The sequence below is a fragment of the Aethalodelphis obliquidens genome, unplaced genomic scaffold, assembly GCF_003676395.1.
Source record: "Aethalodelphis obliquidens isolate GAN/ISIS:26980383/991018 unplaced genomic scaffold, ASM367639v1 scaffold26, whole genome shotgun sequence".
Taxonomy (NCBI): domain Eukaryota; kingdom Metazoa; phylum Chordata; class Mammalia; order Artiodactyla; family Delphinidae; genus Aethalodelphis; species Aethalodelphis obliquidens.
In genome coordinates this window covers 12,305,062-12,321,000 of record NW_020837970.1, presented here as the reverse complement: position 1 = coordinate 12,321,000, position 15,939 = coordinate 12,305,062, and the positions used below count along the sequence as shown (strand labels likewise).

General features: G+C 52.4%; 1 protein-coding gene across 1 annotated transcript in view; it reads left to right on the top strand.

Annotated features, from left to right (window-relative positions):
• Positions 1–718: 718 nt before the first annotated feature.
• IGDCC3 (immunoglobulin superfamily DCC subclass member 3) overlaps positions 719–15,939 on the top strand; it is a 39,389-nt gene continuing 24,168 nt past the window's right edge. Inside the window, exon 1 of the mRNA XM_027123754.1 lies at positions 719–1,047. Coding sequence (XP_026979555.1) covers positions 927–1,047 — 121 coding nt within the window. The 5' untranslated portion in view covers positions 719–926. The remainder of the gene's footprint in view (positions 1,048–15,939) is intronic.

The following is a 15,939-nucleotide window of genomic DNA, read 5'->3' as shown; positions in this document are numbered from 1 at the left end:
CCTATGACAAAGGCAAAACAAGAAAAGCAACCAAAACCCAGAGCATCCTAGGGGTGGGGCAGTGGAGCTGGACCATCGCCTAGCCTGTACCTGGTACTGGGCCCACACACCTTTCTCCCTGCCAGGCATCGGACCAGGCCTCAGATGGTTTTGCCAGCAAAATGAAGCAGTGATTTATTACTATCTCACTTTATATTTGTTTAGAAATTTTAACTTTTCATAGTGCAGTGCCTTTGAGTCTGGTAGTCATATTTAACAACCCTACAATGCAAGCCATATTGTTGTTCCTGATTTAAACAGACGAGGACCGAGAAGCCCGGAGAGGCTGAATACTTTACCTGAGGTCACACCCTGAAAGTCTGTGAGGCTTCAGTGCTTAACCAGGGTGACCGCAGAAGTGGCAGCGGCTGCATTGTAATCAGTGTTGCTTTTAGAGCCCAGATTTGCAGCTGTTAACTCTGAGGCCTCCAACAAGTTGCTTAACATCTCTGGGTTTCAGTTTCCTTTTCTGTAAAAGATACAAATAAAAAAAAGATGGTAGAAACAATATCCATTTCTCTGAGATGGTCTGTTGATTAAGTAACTATACTGCATGAGATGCACAAAGGTCTATATATTAATAGAGATTCCTATTAACATCACAGAATGATGGGGACACAGATCCAGAGAACTTGGAACACCTGTGTCTGCTCATTCCACACTAACCTCTCCTTTTCCTCTCATCTCCCCCGCCTGATGCAGGTCTCGGCCACTCCGCCGAACTGGCGTTTGCTGTGGAGCCAAGCGATGATGTTGCAGTCCCTGGGCAGCCTGTAGTGCTGGGCTGCAAGGTGGAGGGGACCCCTCCAGTGCGAATCACCTGGAGGAAGAATGGGGTGGAGCTGCCCGAGAGTACCCACTCCACCGTGCTGGCCAATGGGTCGTTGATGATCCGCCACTTCCTGCTGGATGGAGGAGGCAGCCCTTCAGACGAGGGGGACTATGAGTGTGTGGCTCAGAACCGCTTTGGGCTGGTGGTCAGCCGGAAGGCTCGAATCCAGGCTGCAAGTAAGTGGGTGCCCTTACTTTTTTTTTTCCAGGCCCTGGGGGGATAGAGGGAGCAGTTCCATCTTATGCAGCTTCTGGAACCCGAATTTCTCAGCATGGGTCAGTTGAGAGGGGCATAGCAGTAATTTGCAGTGGTGGAATTATATCTTATACTCATTTAACTGATTGGAATGCAATTTGACAAGAATGTAGCCAGACACTGTTGTGGGAAGAGGGAGAGAGAGACAGCAAGCTTTATCCAGTTCTTGGGTCAGTGTGTCTTAGTTTCCATATGCCTGTATATTGTGAGCATCCCAGTCTATTGAGTATGATTTTTGTGTTTAAATATAAACAGTTGTCATACTTTGGAGATAATTTAAGAGATGTTTTTTTTTTTTTTCCTTTGCGGCACGCGGGCCTCTCACTGCTGTGGCCTCTCCCCATTGCGGAGTACAGGCTCCGCACGCGCAGGCTCAGCGGCCATGGCTCACGGGCCCAGCCGCTCCGCGGCATGTGGGATCTTACGGGCACAAACCCGCGTCCCCTGCACCGGCAGGCGGACTCTCAACCACTGTGCCACCAGGGAAGCCCTTTAAGAGATTTTTGAAGGGTAATTTTGGTTACATGCAATTTTTCATTACGTGCTGACTTTCAAACCTTTTGGGTAGAATAAAACCTCACTGTACCGGTGATGACATTCTGAAGCTTGTCAACAATTTGCTTTACAAAAAATATGATAGAATAATTTCAGGGTTAACACAACGATGACATTACTCCCACTCACCTTCATGCTGGTGTACTTTTTAAAAAATTTCAGCTTTATTGAGGTGTAATTGACAATAAAATTATGAGATTTTTAAAGTGTACATTGTGGTGACTTGATATTTGGTGTGCTTTTTAGATTGGGAGAGAAGAGGTGTTTCAGCTCTAGACTTGTGCTTTGCTTGTGCTGTTGGGCCACCAGTAATTGTGGTGATGAAATGATGGCTGTGCTTTACTGCCCTTTCCTGCAAAAAGTCTGTTGTTGTTGTTTAATCTGTATACACTCATTGTTACAAAACAATGAATCTTTACATAAACCAAAATTATTTATGTATCTTGGGAAGGTGGCAGGCTGTGAGGGTGGGCGGTCATGGTTGAGAACCACTGCTCTTGAGGAAGGGCAAAAGTTTTGCCAAGTGGAAAATGTTCTCCATCCCATATCTCTATGCTTCTGTGTGTGTGTGTGGGGGGGGTGTCCCTTAAAGGGGTTGCTTTAACTTTGGTTGGTAATCATTTTAGCTAATACTTATAAAGCAGGTGCTGCATACTGGGCTCCCTGCCTAAGTGCTTTACATGAATGATCTCATTTAGTCATCGTGATGACACTGGAAGATAGGCAGTTATCATCCCTCTTTTACAGATGGAAAAACTGAGATTTAGGGGGATCTGTGACATTCTGGTGAGCAGAGGAGCCAGGACTGCAGTCTAGGTATTCTGAACCCTGCACAGTCCCACTTAGCTCCTGTGGCACGCTGCCTCTTCCCCATCTGATCGCTGACAAGTTTCTTCCTGGCTCTGAGGGCATTTGCACAGTTGCTCTGAACGGCTGGTGAGTGATGAATCATTCTGAGGCAGGAGCCCTCTAGTTGGGTTTAAGATGCCCCTTTGTTCTAAGGAAGGCTCATCCAAGCCCCCATATGGAGCTCTCTGGGAGGCAGCTCTGGACCTTGAGACTGAATCACTTCTGGCTCAGCGACCCCTCATCCCCCGGTCCTCCTGGCGGTGTAGGGGAAGGCTGGTGCAGCTTCTGAGCAGATGGCTGGGTGTGAGGAAGAGAAGCGTGGACGGAGTGTAGGGACCCGAGGAAGATTTTCGGGCGGGAGAGAAGAGACTTCTCAGGGAGCTGCTCCCTGGCTTGTGTCCACACTGAAAGTTAGATGGCCCCTGCATCACCAGCCTAGAATTCTGGGAGATGAATCCCCAGGTGTTTATATATAGCTAATTGTAAATGTGCTTTTCTGTAAATGGTAATACCTTCAAGATGTTTGGCTTCCTTAAACTCCTAACAGTATAAGAAAAGTGAGCTGTGGGCTCTGACTGGGGGAAGGGCCAGTGGGCGAGGTCAGCTTGGTTAATCCTTTGGGGTCCTGGGGACAGCTGGGGGTTTGCCTCCAAACACGGGCAGTCTGATGCGGCCTCTCTCCCCCACAAGGCTCGTGGCCCCATGGGGAATGCTTGGATACCAAGCAACCGGGTGGCTGGATCCCCTTTTCTTACTTCATAGGCTGATGTCCCTAGGAACCTCCAAAGCTGATTAGCTGCCTGGGTTTTCTCCTTTGGTAGTAACTCCCTGCCCGCATGCCCGCAGGCAGGGCAGATGTTGTGTGACATGGGAGGGTGCCTTCTGAAAAGGTGTGAGGTGCCCTCCAGAGCCCCTGATTCTCCTGCCTGCTCTACAGGGGCTGATAGGGCGGGGGTATGCTAAGCACCTCTCACAGACACACAGTCCACCCAGTGGACTACCCCAGTGAGGCAGCTAGGGGTCCAGGTGAGTGTGGGCAGGTCTGCTGGGGCATCCAAGCTCTGGGCCAGAGGCCGATGGCTGGGAATGCCCCCTCTCCCATCACAGTGGGCTCGGATGCTGTCATGGAAAGATGGCCTGCCCAGGATGGGCTAGACTACAGGCTGATTCCTTGGGGGCTTTAGTTCCAAGTATCTCCTTTTTAGGACAGAGTGGCTCAGGGTCCTAGGAACACTCGTGCTTCCAGCACGTCTGGTTTCTCTGCCTTGCCGTTCCATGTGTTTATAGTTTGGGGGCTGAAAATTGAGACACTTGTTAAGGATGAGACCCTGGACAAGTTAATCTCTCCGTGGCCCAGTTTCCTCACCATTATGTGAAATGTGCATATAATCCTGCTTTGTAGGATGGTTGTAAGGACTAACACACCCCATGCTTTGCCTGGCACAGAGGAGGCACTCGGTAATGGAGGCAATACCTTTTTCTTCATTTAAAGGTGATTCCACTCGTGTTGCCAGCAATAGCAGACTGCCTGAATCCGCTCCCAGCCCCCCAGCTTTCTCCCGCGCTGAGATTCAGTTAGGGAGTACTCTAGGGAAATCTCTCAAGGAGTAGAATTATTGGAGCCAGAGTACAACCTGTTCTGTTTTAACCCCTTTGTGGGAGGGCCTGGGGATTCTCCCAAGCCTCTGAGCATCGTCTGAAGCTTGGCTGGCCTGTGAGACCCTCTGCCATCCCTCTGGAGGGGCTCCAGGAAGGGCATGTGGGTCACCCGATCCAGTGGGAACATGCATTGACTCACACCTGTTGAGGTCTGTGTGCCTGGATGACTCCAAAGAGGGATGGGCTAGCTACGAGGAGGGGGGATGATTGGGAGGGAGACCCACCCCCAACTCTCCTCAGGCAGATGCCCGCATTTCCTGCCTCTCACTTCCTGGCCTCAGTTCTTGGTCTCAGGCCCCTTGGGAAACTGGAGCTAGATGATCTAGATCAGGACTTCTCAGACTATGCCTGTGAGTTACCTGGGGATCTTGATAAAATTCAGATTGTGAATCAGTAGGTCTAGGCCAAGGCCTGGGGTTCTGCAGGTCTAACGAGATCCCAGGCGATGCCAATGGTGCTGGCCCACAGGTGCGGAGGAGAGCCCCCTCCCATGTCAGAATCACTGGTGGGGGTGGGTGGGTCTGTGGGCAGCACAGTGAAGTCCGTAGAATGTGGGCTTCAGGGCCGCACCTAGGTGGGTCTGAGCCCCAGCTCTGCCACTCACTGATGATGTGTCCTTAGCAAGAGTTACTTTTAATTCTCTTGAGTCTTTGTGCTCTCATCTGAAAAGAATGAGCATAATCCCATCAGCCTATCAGGGCCGTCGGAGGATTAAATGAGGTGATGGATGGAAAGCACCTGGCACGGGACTTGGCCTCTAGGAAATGCTCATTAAGTATTACTGTTAGTGCTAGGTATTGAGCGCTAATTTAGGATGAGGACCAGCCTGTTCCAGTGCAGGCAGGGCTCTCAAAGAGCCAGGAATGCCTTCCCCGCAGCCTGGGGCCATCCTGATTGGGGTACCCAACAATGGTTATGAGGGTGGGCTGTGGAGGCAAACACACCCCCAGCTGGAGGGACTTGGGTAACTGGACTCTCTGAGTCTCAGTTTCCTCATCCTTAAATTGGAGGAAATAATACTTAGCAAGGAGGAATGCTATGAGGATGACCTATGAGAATATGCGTAAAGAACTTAGCACAGTGCAGGGTACGTAGAAAGTGTTCCTTAGATACTATCATTATTCTGGGGAGGTAACAGAGGTGAGAAATGTGAAGTTCTAAGCTCCTTTAGATGTGATGGTTCCAGGAAGGCACTGGTGAGCCCGACTCCTAGAAAGTGGCAGCGGAGTATGGTGAGAGGAGTGGAAGTCCAATTCTAGTCCCCTGCTGTCTCCAGCCCAGTAAGTCACCTACGTCTCAGGCCCTCAGTCACCCACTCCTAAAGGCTGAATCATTCTCAGCCTGTCTGAGGGAGGACAGCTGAACCAACTACTCTGGAATCTCTTTCAGCAGCAAGACCCATGCTTGTGTGGATCTGGGGGCAGGGTCTGGGCATAGGTCTGTGGAACCAGGTCTGGGTGGGGGGTTGGGAAAACTTTGGGCTGGAGCTGCCGGGTGGTACAGCTTGTGTGAGGGGACCCCGGAGGGCCTCAGTGTAGACAGTGGGATGTGCAGGGAAGCGGTTCCTGGCACAATGGCTGGTAACCCTGGAAGCCTTTGTCACCTGGAGGCCTTTGTCACCCAAGCTTTTCTTTCCCCCTTGAGGGGCAGCTCAGCCAAAGTAACCCTGAGGAAGTCTCCCCTCTGCCCCTTGCACGCGTCTGCCTACCCATTAGAGCAGGAAGCAGGTGCTGCAGCTGAGGTGCTGCCGGTGTGATGAGTGAGTGGCCATGACAAGGCCTTCTCTCACGCCAGGCGGGTCACCCATAAGTATGCTGTGGCGCAGAGGTAGGTGCAAATGGGTGAGGGTCGGGGCCTTCTCCCTGCCAGTCAGTACTCCACAGACCAACCCCATTTGGTGTTCCTGAGAAGCTGTGAGGTGTGATGGAAAGGGCCTTGCCTGGACACAAGGAGTCCTCTGTGGCTCTGGGCAAGCCACTCACCCTCTCTGGACTTTGCTTTTCTCATCGTAATATTGAGCAGTTGGACCAAGGTTCATCTCTGCTCTACTGTATTAAGGCTTCCTTTCCATCCAGTCAGTCCTTGGGACATGCCTGCCTTCCCTGAGCCTTTTCCCAGTCTATTCTGTCCCTTACCCGATCCCTCCCCAAAGACCACTTAGTTTAGAGTAATTTCTTCTTCCCGCTCCTAAGGCAGGGAGTACTTGTGGGCTGCGGCATTCAGGCTCAGCCCTCCTCTCAGTGAGGGCTGCTTGCATTGTTAAGTAACTGTTTTGTGGCTAGATAGTCCATCTGTCTCCTCAACTAGATTTTAAGCTCCTAAGGGGCTTCTCTTCCTTTTGTATTTCTCACATCCCCTGCCTGTGGAGCTTGGTAAAAACTAAATGAACATGTGGCCTTCTGGGTGCAAAGCTCTGTCTCTCTCAGCTTCTCTTTTGCTTTCTCTCTTGTTTCTCCCTACCTCGTAATTGATAGCATAGCTCATAGGCACAGAAGCTTGTGAATGGGGAGGATCGGCAGGGGAATATAACACACTCGGAGCAAAATCATGGGGTGGCGGCTGCTGTGTGTTTATCTAGAGGAGTTGAGACTCTCTCTTCCTCACCAGATGGGGTGCGAATCAGAGACCAAATTGCTTGGTAGCCCTCATGCCTGGGCCTCGGGATCTCCTGCCTTGGACTTTATTCCCTGGCTGGATGAAGGCTGTGTCCCCAGTCCCCCACTGGCCCCAACTGTGGGGGGAGGGCCGCCCCTCACCCCACCAGCAGGACTTGAGTGTGGAAGTCGAAATCTTCTGGTTCCCACACCTTGGCTCCACTGTCGCAGGCAGCCAGCTGGCCCCTTGAACACAATGTGCAAATCTTCTCTGTTCCTGTTCCGGCATTGTCCGTGGCCGGGCGCCTTGGCTGGGAATGTGGGCCGGTGAATAGGAGAGGCATTTGCAGCCTGCAAATGAAACAGGCCCCCAGCCCCCCTTAGCCCCCTATTCCCTCCCCACCCCCAGGGAGAAAGGACTTTTTCACTTCTGGCCTTCTTGTATTGCCTTTCCCTCTCCTCTCCAAAGTCCCTGCAGCCGCGCGCGCGCGCGTGCGTGTGTGTGTGTGTGTGTGTAAGAGAGACTTTTCACAGCAGCTTGAAGGTTGTTCAACACAGCCTTCAATAAAAGTAGAACAGAAGGGCACCCAGGATGGAAAACCAAACAGCTCACTGCTGTCTTTGTTTAAACTGGACCAAGTGATTCCAAAAATGTCAGCCTGTGTAACTAACCTATGCCTCCCTAAGATCTCTGGCCGTAGCCTTGTTGCAACAAGAAATGTAGAAACCAGTAGTGCGTGTGTATATTGCCACGTGGGCCTCTGTGGGCACCTGAGCATACAGGTGTGTGCTGAAGGAGGTGCACGGGGCTTACGATTGGGGTCCAGCTCTCCTCAAAGGAGTCTCCTGCGGGAATCCCTCCTCCCTTGAGCAGTGTGACCAGGCTAGAGATCTAGAGTGGACAGAACTGGTGCAGGGCAAGAGGGAGTGGTAGATAATTCTATTAAGTCCTGCAGCTGAAGTGAGGGAGGAGGGAGGAAAAGCCTTAGGTCACTGGTGGAGCGTGGGGCTTACATGACGGGCATGTGGGCCTGGCCATAGTACCTCTGGGGAGTCTAGGCCATAGTTTTCTTACTCATTAGACGAATGCCAGCAATCTGGCTGCAATCCGAGCCTGCTGGCCAGGGCTGCTCCATCCTCCATCCTCCCTCCCCTGCCCCAAACCCCCCGCCTCCCCACCAAAGGACCGTTCTTTGATTTCTGAGCTCGCTTCCCCTGCCCCCAACTTTGTTCACCCTGTTCCAAGAAAGGCTAACCCTTTGTGACTGCCTTCAAATGCAAGGGAGGAGCAGAAAAGAGAGTGACCTCTATGGATGGGAGCAGTCCCGGGGGCTTCCTAAAGAGGGGTGACTGGACAGATGACATTGTGACCCAGGGAAAGTGGAAAGGCAGGGGCCCAGCAAGGGCCTGAAGAGGGGCGAGCAAGGAGGAACTGCAGGCCAGACCCCAGACCACAGGGAGATGGAGCGGGTGGGAGTATGGGCTTAATCCAGGCCAGCGCCACCTGATTCAGGCAGAGGGCTCCAGCTCACGCTCTCCATCTCTTCTCTGCATCTTAGTCTCGGGGCTCCTCAGTCTTTGACACTCCCACACTCTGCCCCACCTCTGCCTTCCTGTGAGGCCATGTTTAGGGTCTCTGTCTTTATCGCTCCTCAGTCCTCGTTTCTCCGGCCCTACCGTCTTCCTCTCTCCGGCTCTCTTTATTGTTCTGTGCTTCCTCCTGCCTCTTTCTCCAGTTGTAGCAATTCCAATTCCTGTGTCCACCATCCTCTGCTGCGCTTGGAGGGAGATACCTGTGTTTCAGGAGCAAACGTAGGTGAGCTCAGGCTTCAGCATAGAGCAAAGAGATAGGAAGAGGAGAGTCTGAGAGGGTGAGGTTCAAAGAAGACCCCGAAGGAACGGGTCTGGGGCCTCCCCAGCAAGTCGGAGTCTCCCTGGGGGCACACCTTCCCGGAGAGGAATCTGAGAACACTGGCCCCTGCTCGGGGCCTGTCTCTGAGCCCGGACACTGACCACAGTGGGTGGGTGGGGGCAGCCCCCGGGCTGCTCTCTGGAATGCTGGTGTTGGGTTGCAGTGCAGATGCGAGCAGTGATAATGGGCAGGAACTGGACTTTCTGGTCTGGCTGCTGCCCCCAAGGCCATTGGAATGTGAGAGGGGGACTAGCAAGAGGCCCCAGGGACTTGGGGTGGGCAGATGGAGACCAGACCACCTAAATGGAGAGGAGGAGGAGAGAGAACCAAGTTCTAGCCCTTTCACTGAGTTGCAGGCTACAGCAAAAGAATCCTAAAATTCCTGGTTCGTCTAGGACCTTGGAGTCCTCCCAGCCTCTAAGTAGAATCACAGGCATCCAGACTACGGGGGACACGTTGGAGCTCAGCTGGTCCCACCTTCTCATTTTACAGACTTGAAAACTGAGGCCCCAAGGGGGTAACCTGCCTAAGGATGTGATTGGTCCTCCAGCCTGGGCAGGTTAGAGAATCCCTTGTGTCTCTTGCCTTGCCCAGTGCCTCACTGCTCTCTGGTTGGGGAAGGGGGAGATCTCTTTATATCCCCTCCAGGGCAGACTGGCACATATATTTCGATTTTCTGTGTGTGTCCTGCCCTACCCCAGGCTCTGTCTGTGGTTGTAGTTCTGTATGTGAGCGTTAGCCAGCAGATCTCGGGTATGGGCTTCTGGAATATTTCAGAGAGCGCCTGAGTTTCCACAGCACCCCGTATGCTTAGCTGAGTGGTTTGAGGGCTACCTAAGTGCTGGTGCTGGTGATGAACTAACCAGTAGTAGTGGGAGTGGTCCTAGTTATATGCGGCTGCACCGTCCTCAGCCCTCTCTGTGTGTTAATTTACTTAATTCCCACGGCATTTCCATTGGTAGTGTTACTAGTCCTATTTTACTAGTCCTATTACTAGTCATTTTACAAATGAGTAAACAGAAGCCCAGAATGGTGAGTTAACTTGCCCAAGGGTACACAGTAAGTAGAGAAGCTACATTTGAAACCCGGTCCACCTGACCCCAGATTCAATGGCCTGAGTGTCCTTAGTGGGGGGTGAGTCCCTTGAGAACATAATCAGTATTTTTGCCTCAGAAATAGAGCCAGGTACCTGGGCACATGCAGGGTGGGTGTGCCAGAGCGTTGGGAACAGAGAACAGCTCAGAACCCTGGCCAAAGTGGGAGCCACTTCCAGCTGTGCCAGACGGGGCTACATGCCCCCAGCCCCAGCTGCTGCGGGAGGCCTGCGGAGAGTCTGGAGAGCAGTTAGGCTGGAATGCTCTGCGGAGAGAAGTCTTGTCCTACCTGTGAGGCTGGACAGAGTGGCTGGGTACGGGTTCCCAGCAGGAGAGGAAGCCGGGAGGGTACTGGGGAGCTTGAGATAGAGGTGGGAGTTACATCTTTCCAGGAGGAAAGACACAGGAAAGACACGTTCCCCACCACCCCCCGAGGCCCCCCTCAGCTCCCTTTCCCTTTCTTGTTTCCCACATAATGACGCTGATTGCTCCACATCTGTCATAATTACTCTTTGTTTGAAAATTCAGAACAAATCACAGGAGAGGAACTGGTGTGGCTCGGGGAAGGATCCTTCTCCCCGGGGGTTCTGGAGGTGGGGGCTGGGTAGTAGGGAAGATACTAATCAGCCTGGAGGATGCAGGAGCCAGGCTGCTGACTGTCCTTGTGCTGTCCCCTTGCCTGGGCAAGCTGGCCTAAGACCTCGTGGAGTTCTGTGGTCCCCGCCCCGACCACAGTCCCTGCCTGCCGGGGTGCCTGGGAGATTCTGCCACAACCCCGACCTGGATGAGGGGTCTGTGTGAGGCCCTGGCTCCCCTGGCCCCACTGAACAATGTATTGGATGGCGGGCTTCATGGTAAACCCAGCAGCACCGCGGGGAGGGCAGGCTGTGTCTGCTGGGAGGGCACAGGGCCTTACTGGCAAGGGGAATGGGCAGTTGCGGCTGGGGTCCCTAGAACAGGGCAGACTTTGGGTCTCTGGGTGAGAACCAGGAATGGGGGTGGGGGAGGGAGCAGCAGACCAGACCCGCTTGGGATCCAGCAGCAGCCCTGGGTGCTCAGCGTTTCTTCACCCTCACTCTCGGCAGCCTGACTTCTGGGCTAGGTCCTGGTTCCTGCCCCCATCCCTACCTGAAGGCTCTTGGTTTGGGTGCTGATAATTCCATGGGGCATACGCCTTGGCCTGTGGCCCTGCCTACCATGGACCTGCCTCCGTGTCATCCTCCCCACCTAGCCCTTTCCCACCTGGAATGGTGTCTGCAAAGACGGCACTTGTGTGGGGAGAAATCAAGGACAACCTAGAATTCATCCCCAAACCCTGCCTGTAATAGAACCCCGCTTGCTCTTGCTGTGGGACTGTGGTGGGACTACAGACACCCTCAGGGAGCTGGAGCCAGTGTGAGATGCAGATAGACTTGCACTGACGACCGGCTCTGGGTTCAAGTTTCCTCCTTCCCTTAAAGCTGTTGGGCCTCAGTTTGTCTTGGTGGGAAATGGGGGGGAGCACTGCCCTGCCCGTCTTTCAAAGGCGAGAGGATGAGGAGGGTCCGGGCATTTGTAGAATGTAGGGTTATGCCCCCCATCCACCAGTGGAGGCACCCTTTATTCAGGCTTCAGAGGGCACTGGTGTCAGCAGGGCAGCGAAGCTAGGGGGAGGGCTGAGTCTTGGAGACCGGACTTTACGGGAGGTTCCTGACTTAGACTGGTTTGGAGGGGACATCTCTTCTGGCCTCACCATTATTGACTGAGGGTCACGGGAGGAGCCTGGACTTGACATGGACACCATCATTACTTCCGTGCCCTCCTTGGCTCCCACTTCAACAAGAAGCTGCTTTTAATATGTAAATATTCAACTCATCCCTGTGTGACTTGGAACCCACAAAATCCAAAGTTCACCTTCCTGGACCTCAGTTTCCCCATAGGTGGAAGGTAGCGTGGAGAGGACCAGATTGCAAGGTTCCTAAAGTCCCTTCCCACGTCTAAAATGCTGAGACACTGACTTGTTTTGTCTTGAACCCAGTTCCCTCCTCCCCGGCTCTCCTCTCTACCTGTCTCCAGGCTGGCTCTAGCTCTCTCCTCCACCTCCCTCTCCCACTCCCCTCTCTCCTGCGCTGGGCTTGGCCTCCTCCTTTTTGAAATATCGGGATCAAAGTTCTGCAGCAAAGCTCTCTTGTCATCCTCACCCTGTGTTGCTCCCCCAGCCCGGTCGCCGCCCGCCTGGCTCCCGGCAGCGCATGTGTCCGAAGTGGCCTGCAGGGTCCTCACAGCCCAGGCGGGGTGTGGCAGTGTGCTCGCCCGTCCTTCACAGGGACTGGCTCTCCGCCCTGGGGAGAGCACGGTGGGAAGAGAGTGGACCGGGGTGGGGGGGGGGGGGGGGGGGTGGTAGCCGCGCTCCAAAGAACGACCCCTCTCTTGCGTCGGGGAAGAGGGATGCCCCCCACCTCCAGCACCAAGCGAGGCTGCTTCTCCAGGAGGCCCGGCTGGCTTGGCTGGCCAACACGCGGCAGAATCGATGCGCATTCTATTAACCTTACCGCGCTGCGCTGTCTCTGAGCTGTCAGGTCACCAAGCCCCATGTGTCTGTGGCTGTGAGAACGCGTATGCGTGTGCAAGTGCGTATGAGTATCTGTGGCCTGCGAATGCGCGTGTGTCCTCGCTGGAGCTCCAGCATGGTGCGTCGGGGTCCCTATTTCCCTAGGCTTCACCTGGTAACTCGGGAACTGGCTCCCACTAACTGGTGGCCTCCAGCTGGTCTTGGGGAGCAAAATGGAACCGGAGAGTGGAGGTCTCGGGTTCCCAGACCCCTTCCTCCCAATTGGCTTGGGGTATAGGCCAGGGATTTCTGACATGGGGTGGGAGATGGACAAAAGTTTGTGGGCAAACCTTTGAACAGGCAAGCTCTACTAGGGAAAGGAAGCAGAGCAGGTCCCAGAGCCTTCGTAGAATGGCAGACTGAACAGAGATGGGTGCTTGTGGCCCTCACAGTGCTTGGGAGTGCACTCACCGAGCAGCAGGCAGGAATGGGGAGAGAGGAACTTTCCAGGTTTTGCTGATTCACCCTGACCCTACACCCCCTCTCCCCCAGCCTCTTGCCCATGTTTCTTACATCACTGCTGTGGAAGCTGAGATCCAGAGAGAGGGCCTGGACCCAAGTCCTGGGTGTACAGAACTGGGACTGAAAGCGGTCAGATGCTCTTTCCAATGTGCTGATTGGCCAAATGGGATGTGGGCTCTAACTTCAGAGCCAGGATCTTAGAAAACTGAAACCCAGTATTTGGCTTGTGATAAACAATTCTTGGATCTTCTTCTGCCATCTTCACATCTGGCTTGTTTCTTCCTCACCTCGCCCCCCACCCCCTCGTGGGTTATCTTTGTTTTGCCTTTTATATCCCAGCTTATATGGAATGTCACCTTTCTGCAGTAATTCCCCTCACCCTTATTGTTTTTTTTTTTAAAGAGAGGCATCTTTTTATTTATTTAATTTTTGGCTTTGTTGGGTCTTCGTTTCTGTGCGAGGGCTTTTCTCTAGTTGCGGCAAGTGGGGGCCACTTTTCATCGCGGTGCGCGGGCCTCTCACTGTCTCGGCCTCTTTTGTTGCGGAGCCCAAGCTCCAGACGCGCAGGTTCAGTAGTTGTGCCTCACGGGCCTAGTTGCTCCGTGGCACGTGGGATCTTCCCAGACCAGGGCTCGAACCCGTGTCCCCTGCATTGGCAGGCAGACTCTCAACCACGGCGCCACCAGGGAAGCCCACCCTAATTGTTTTGAGGTCTCTTAAAATTGTATTCCAGACCTCTGGTACCTTAGAGAAAACCCTGTCTAAATCAGTCCCACTTGAAGATTGGGTTAGAATATTCTTGATTCCAGTATATCAGAAGACCAATAATGATATTACATAGAATGAGCCTCAGGATTGAGCCTGTTTGTTATTCCTGCTCTCCTGTGTTTCTGATTTTGCTTCTCAAATCATTTTCCCATCTGTGACAAAATCAAGATTATTACAAGCAAGGCTGGTAAGCGTACGGTTGATGGGATCAAGGCTTTCCTGAAATAAAGCTATATAGCTTTTATTACATCAATTCAAGAAGGATTCCTTGAGCTGTATGCCCAGCTTTGCTCTTTTGGGGTGGGGAGAACCAGAAGACACTGGTCTGTTCTGGGACAGTGAGTATATAGCTTGTTCCACTGGTTTGCACAGTCCTTGGCAGGAGGGGCTATAGCTCCTCTGTGCATCCTCAGCTCCTCTGTGCATCCTCTGTGCATCCTCAGCTCCTCTGTGCATCCTCAGCTCCTCTGTGCATCCTCTGTGCATCCTCACATGGCTTGGCCTGGAGTTGGTGCCTGGGGAGGGTGAGAATGGGGAGCTGTGGGCATATGGAAAGGAGGGTAGGAACACCCATCCTCTGGAGCTCAACAGCCTGGACTTGGGGGAGGGCAGGTAAAACTGAGTCAGATATTACTCAAGGGCCTACTGGGTGGTTTCACCTAAACCAGTCTCCGAAGGTTTCCGAGTCCCTACTGTCAGGAGCTGAGAGCAGCCATGTCTGCATCTAACTGTATCCTGAGTCTCCTAATCCAGCTTCTTCTAGTCTTAAAAGGCACCCCTGGGCTTCCCTGGTGGCGCAGTGGTTGAGAGTCCGCCTGCCGATGCAGGGGACGCAGGTTCGTGCCCTGGTCCGGGAGGATCCCACATGCCACGGAGCAGCTGGGCCCATGAGCCATGGCCGCTGAGCCTGCGTGTCCAGAGCCTGTGCTCTGCAACGGGAGAGGCCACAACAGTGAGAGGCCCACGTACCGCAAAAAAAAAAAAAAAAAAAAAAAGGCACCCCTATCTCCCTATTCTGTTCCCTTCCAGGGTCGCACTGCTGACCACTTGGGGGAGGATTGGGACTGGACTGAGCTGCAGGTGCCATGACTGAGTGCTGAATGGGAAGGGGTTGGCCTGGTGAGTTCAGATCCCGGTGTGCCACCCCAGGAGAGGTGGCTGCTGGTACTCAGTCACCTCAGGGTGGAACACCCTTCCAGGCAAGCTATAGAAAGTCCCAGGATGCCAGACCATTGGCCTCACTCCCGGAATAGCTAACAGGCCAGTTCCATGCTGGGAAGTGTCCCTCTTCCCTCGAGCTTCATGTGCATCCTCTCTGGAAGGACTATACCTGCATATACATGCCTACCTTCCTGTTATCTTGAAAAGTCATAACCATGATAAATCAAAGCATCCTGTGAATGCATGTTGCTGTGGGAATGGATAAGAGGAGAAAAAACACACTCTCATTATTATACTCATTATCTTCTTATCAAAATAGTCACCCATGGAGCATTATTTTTAAAGTTACTTATGGTCTTGGGTTTGGGGAAAGAAGAGATGCGAGGAGAAACAGGCTTCCTTTAAAAAAAGCACTTTTTTAGTTAAAAGTATTGAATCTCTAATTTGGGCCTGGAGGCTCCTCATGTTTTATGAATAGAGGATCATTTCCAAAGTATAATCTTCTGGGGATTAGACATTCAGGCACTCTTGTTGAAATCTGGACAAACCATAAAGACACACGTATAGTAATACATAATAACAATTATACTTGTAGTTTCTGTTTGAATGGTCATTTTAGTCTTGTAAAATGAAGCTAGTTGCCTGTGTAGCATTAGAATGATCTCTGATTACTACCAACTAGCTGTTGCTTCCTTGGATAAGCCCTTTCTTTTCTCTAGATGAGGGGACTTTAAGCATCATTCCTAAGGGTCCTTGGGTCTGTGGAGGGGGCTCAGGGGCTGGAGATGGGGGAAAGAGAAAAAGTCAGATTGGTGGGGTTCCAGGCTTCCTACATCTACCACATCCACAGCAGCTCCGCTTTATCTTTTTGTTTTGTTTTGGAGTTCTTTAAACCAACTAACTAGGCAGATCAACTAAGTAGGCAGAAGGGCCTAAGCAGGGGAGTAGTTCAGCAGCAGCAGGTGCTGGGACGCCAAGTGGGCTTAAGATTCTAGAGCCTTAGGCAGAAGAAATATGACTCTAAGATGCAGATTTAGGAGAATTATAAAGAAAAACATTATGATCATATTGGAGGTTATGACCAGGGTTAAATTAAACCCTGATTCAGAGTTGGGTTAGAAAAACAATGACCTATACTTAGATTTTTCTCTCCTTTTAAAAAGCATGCT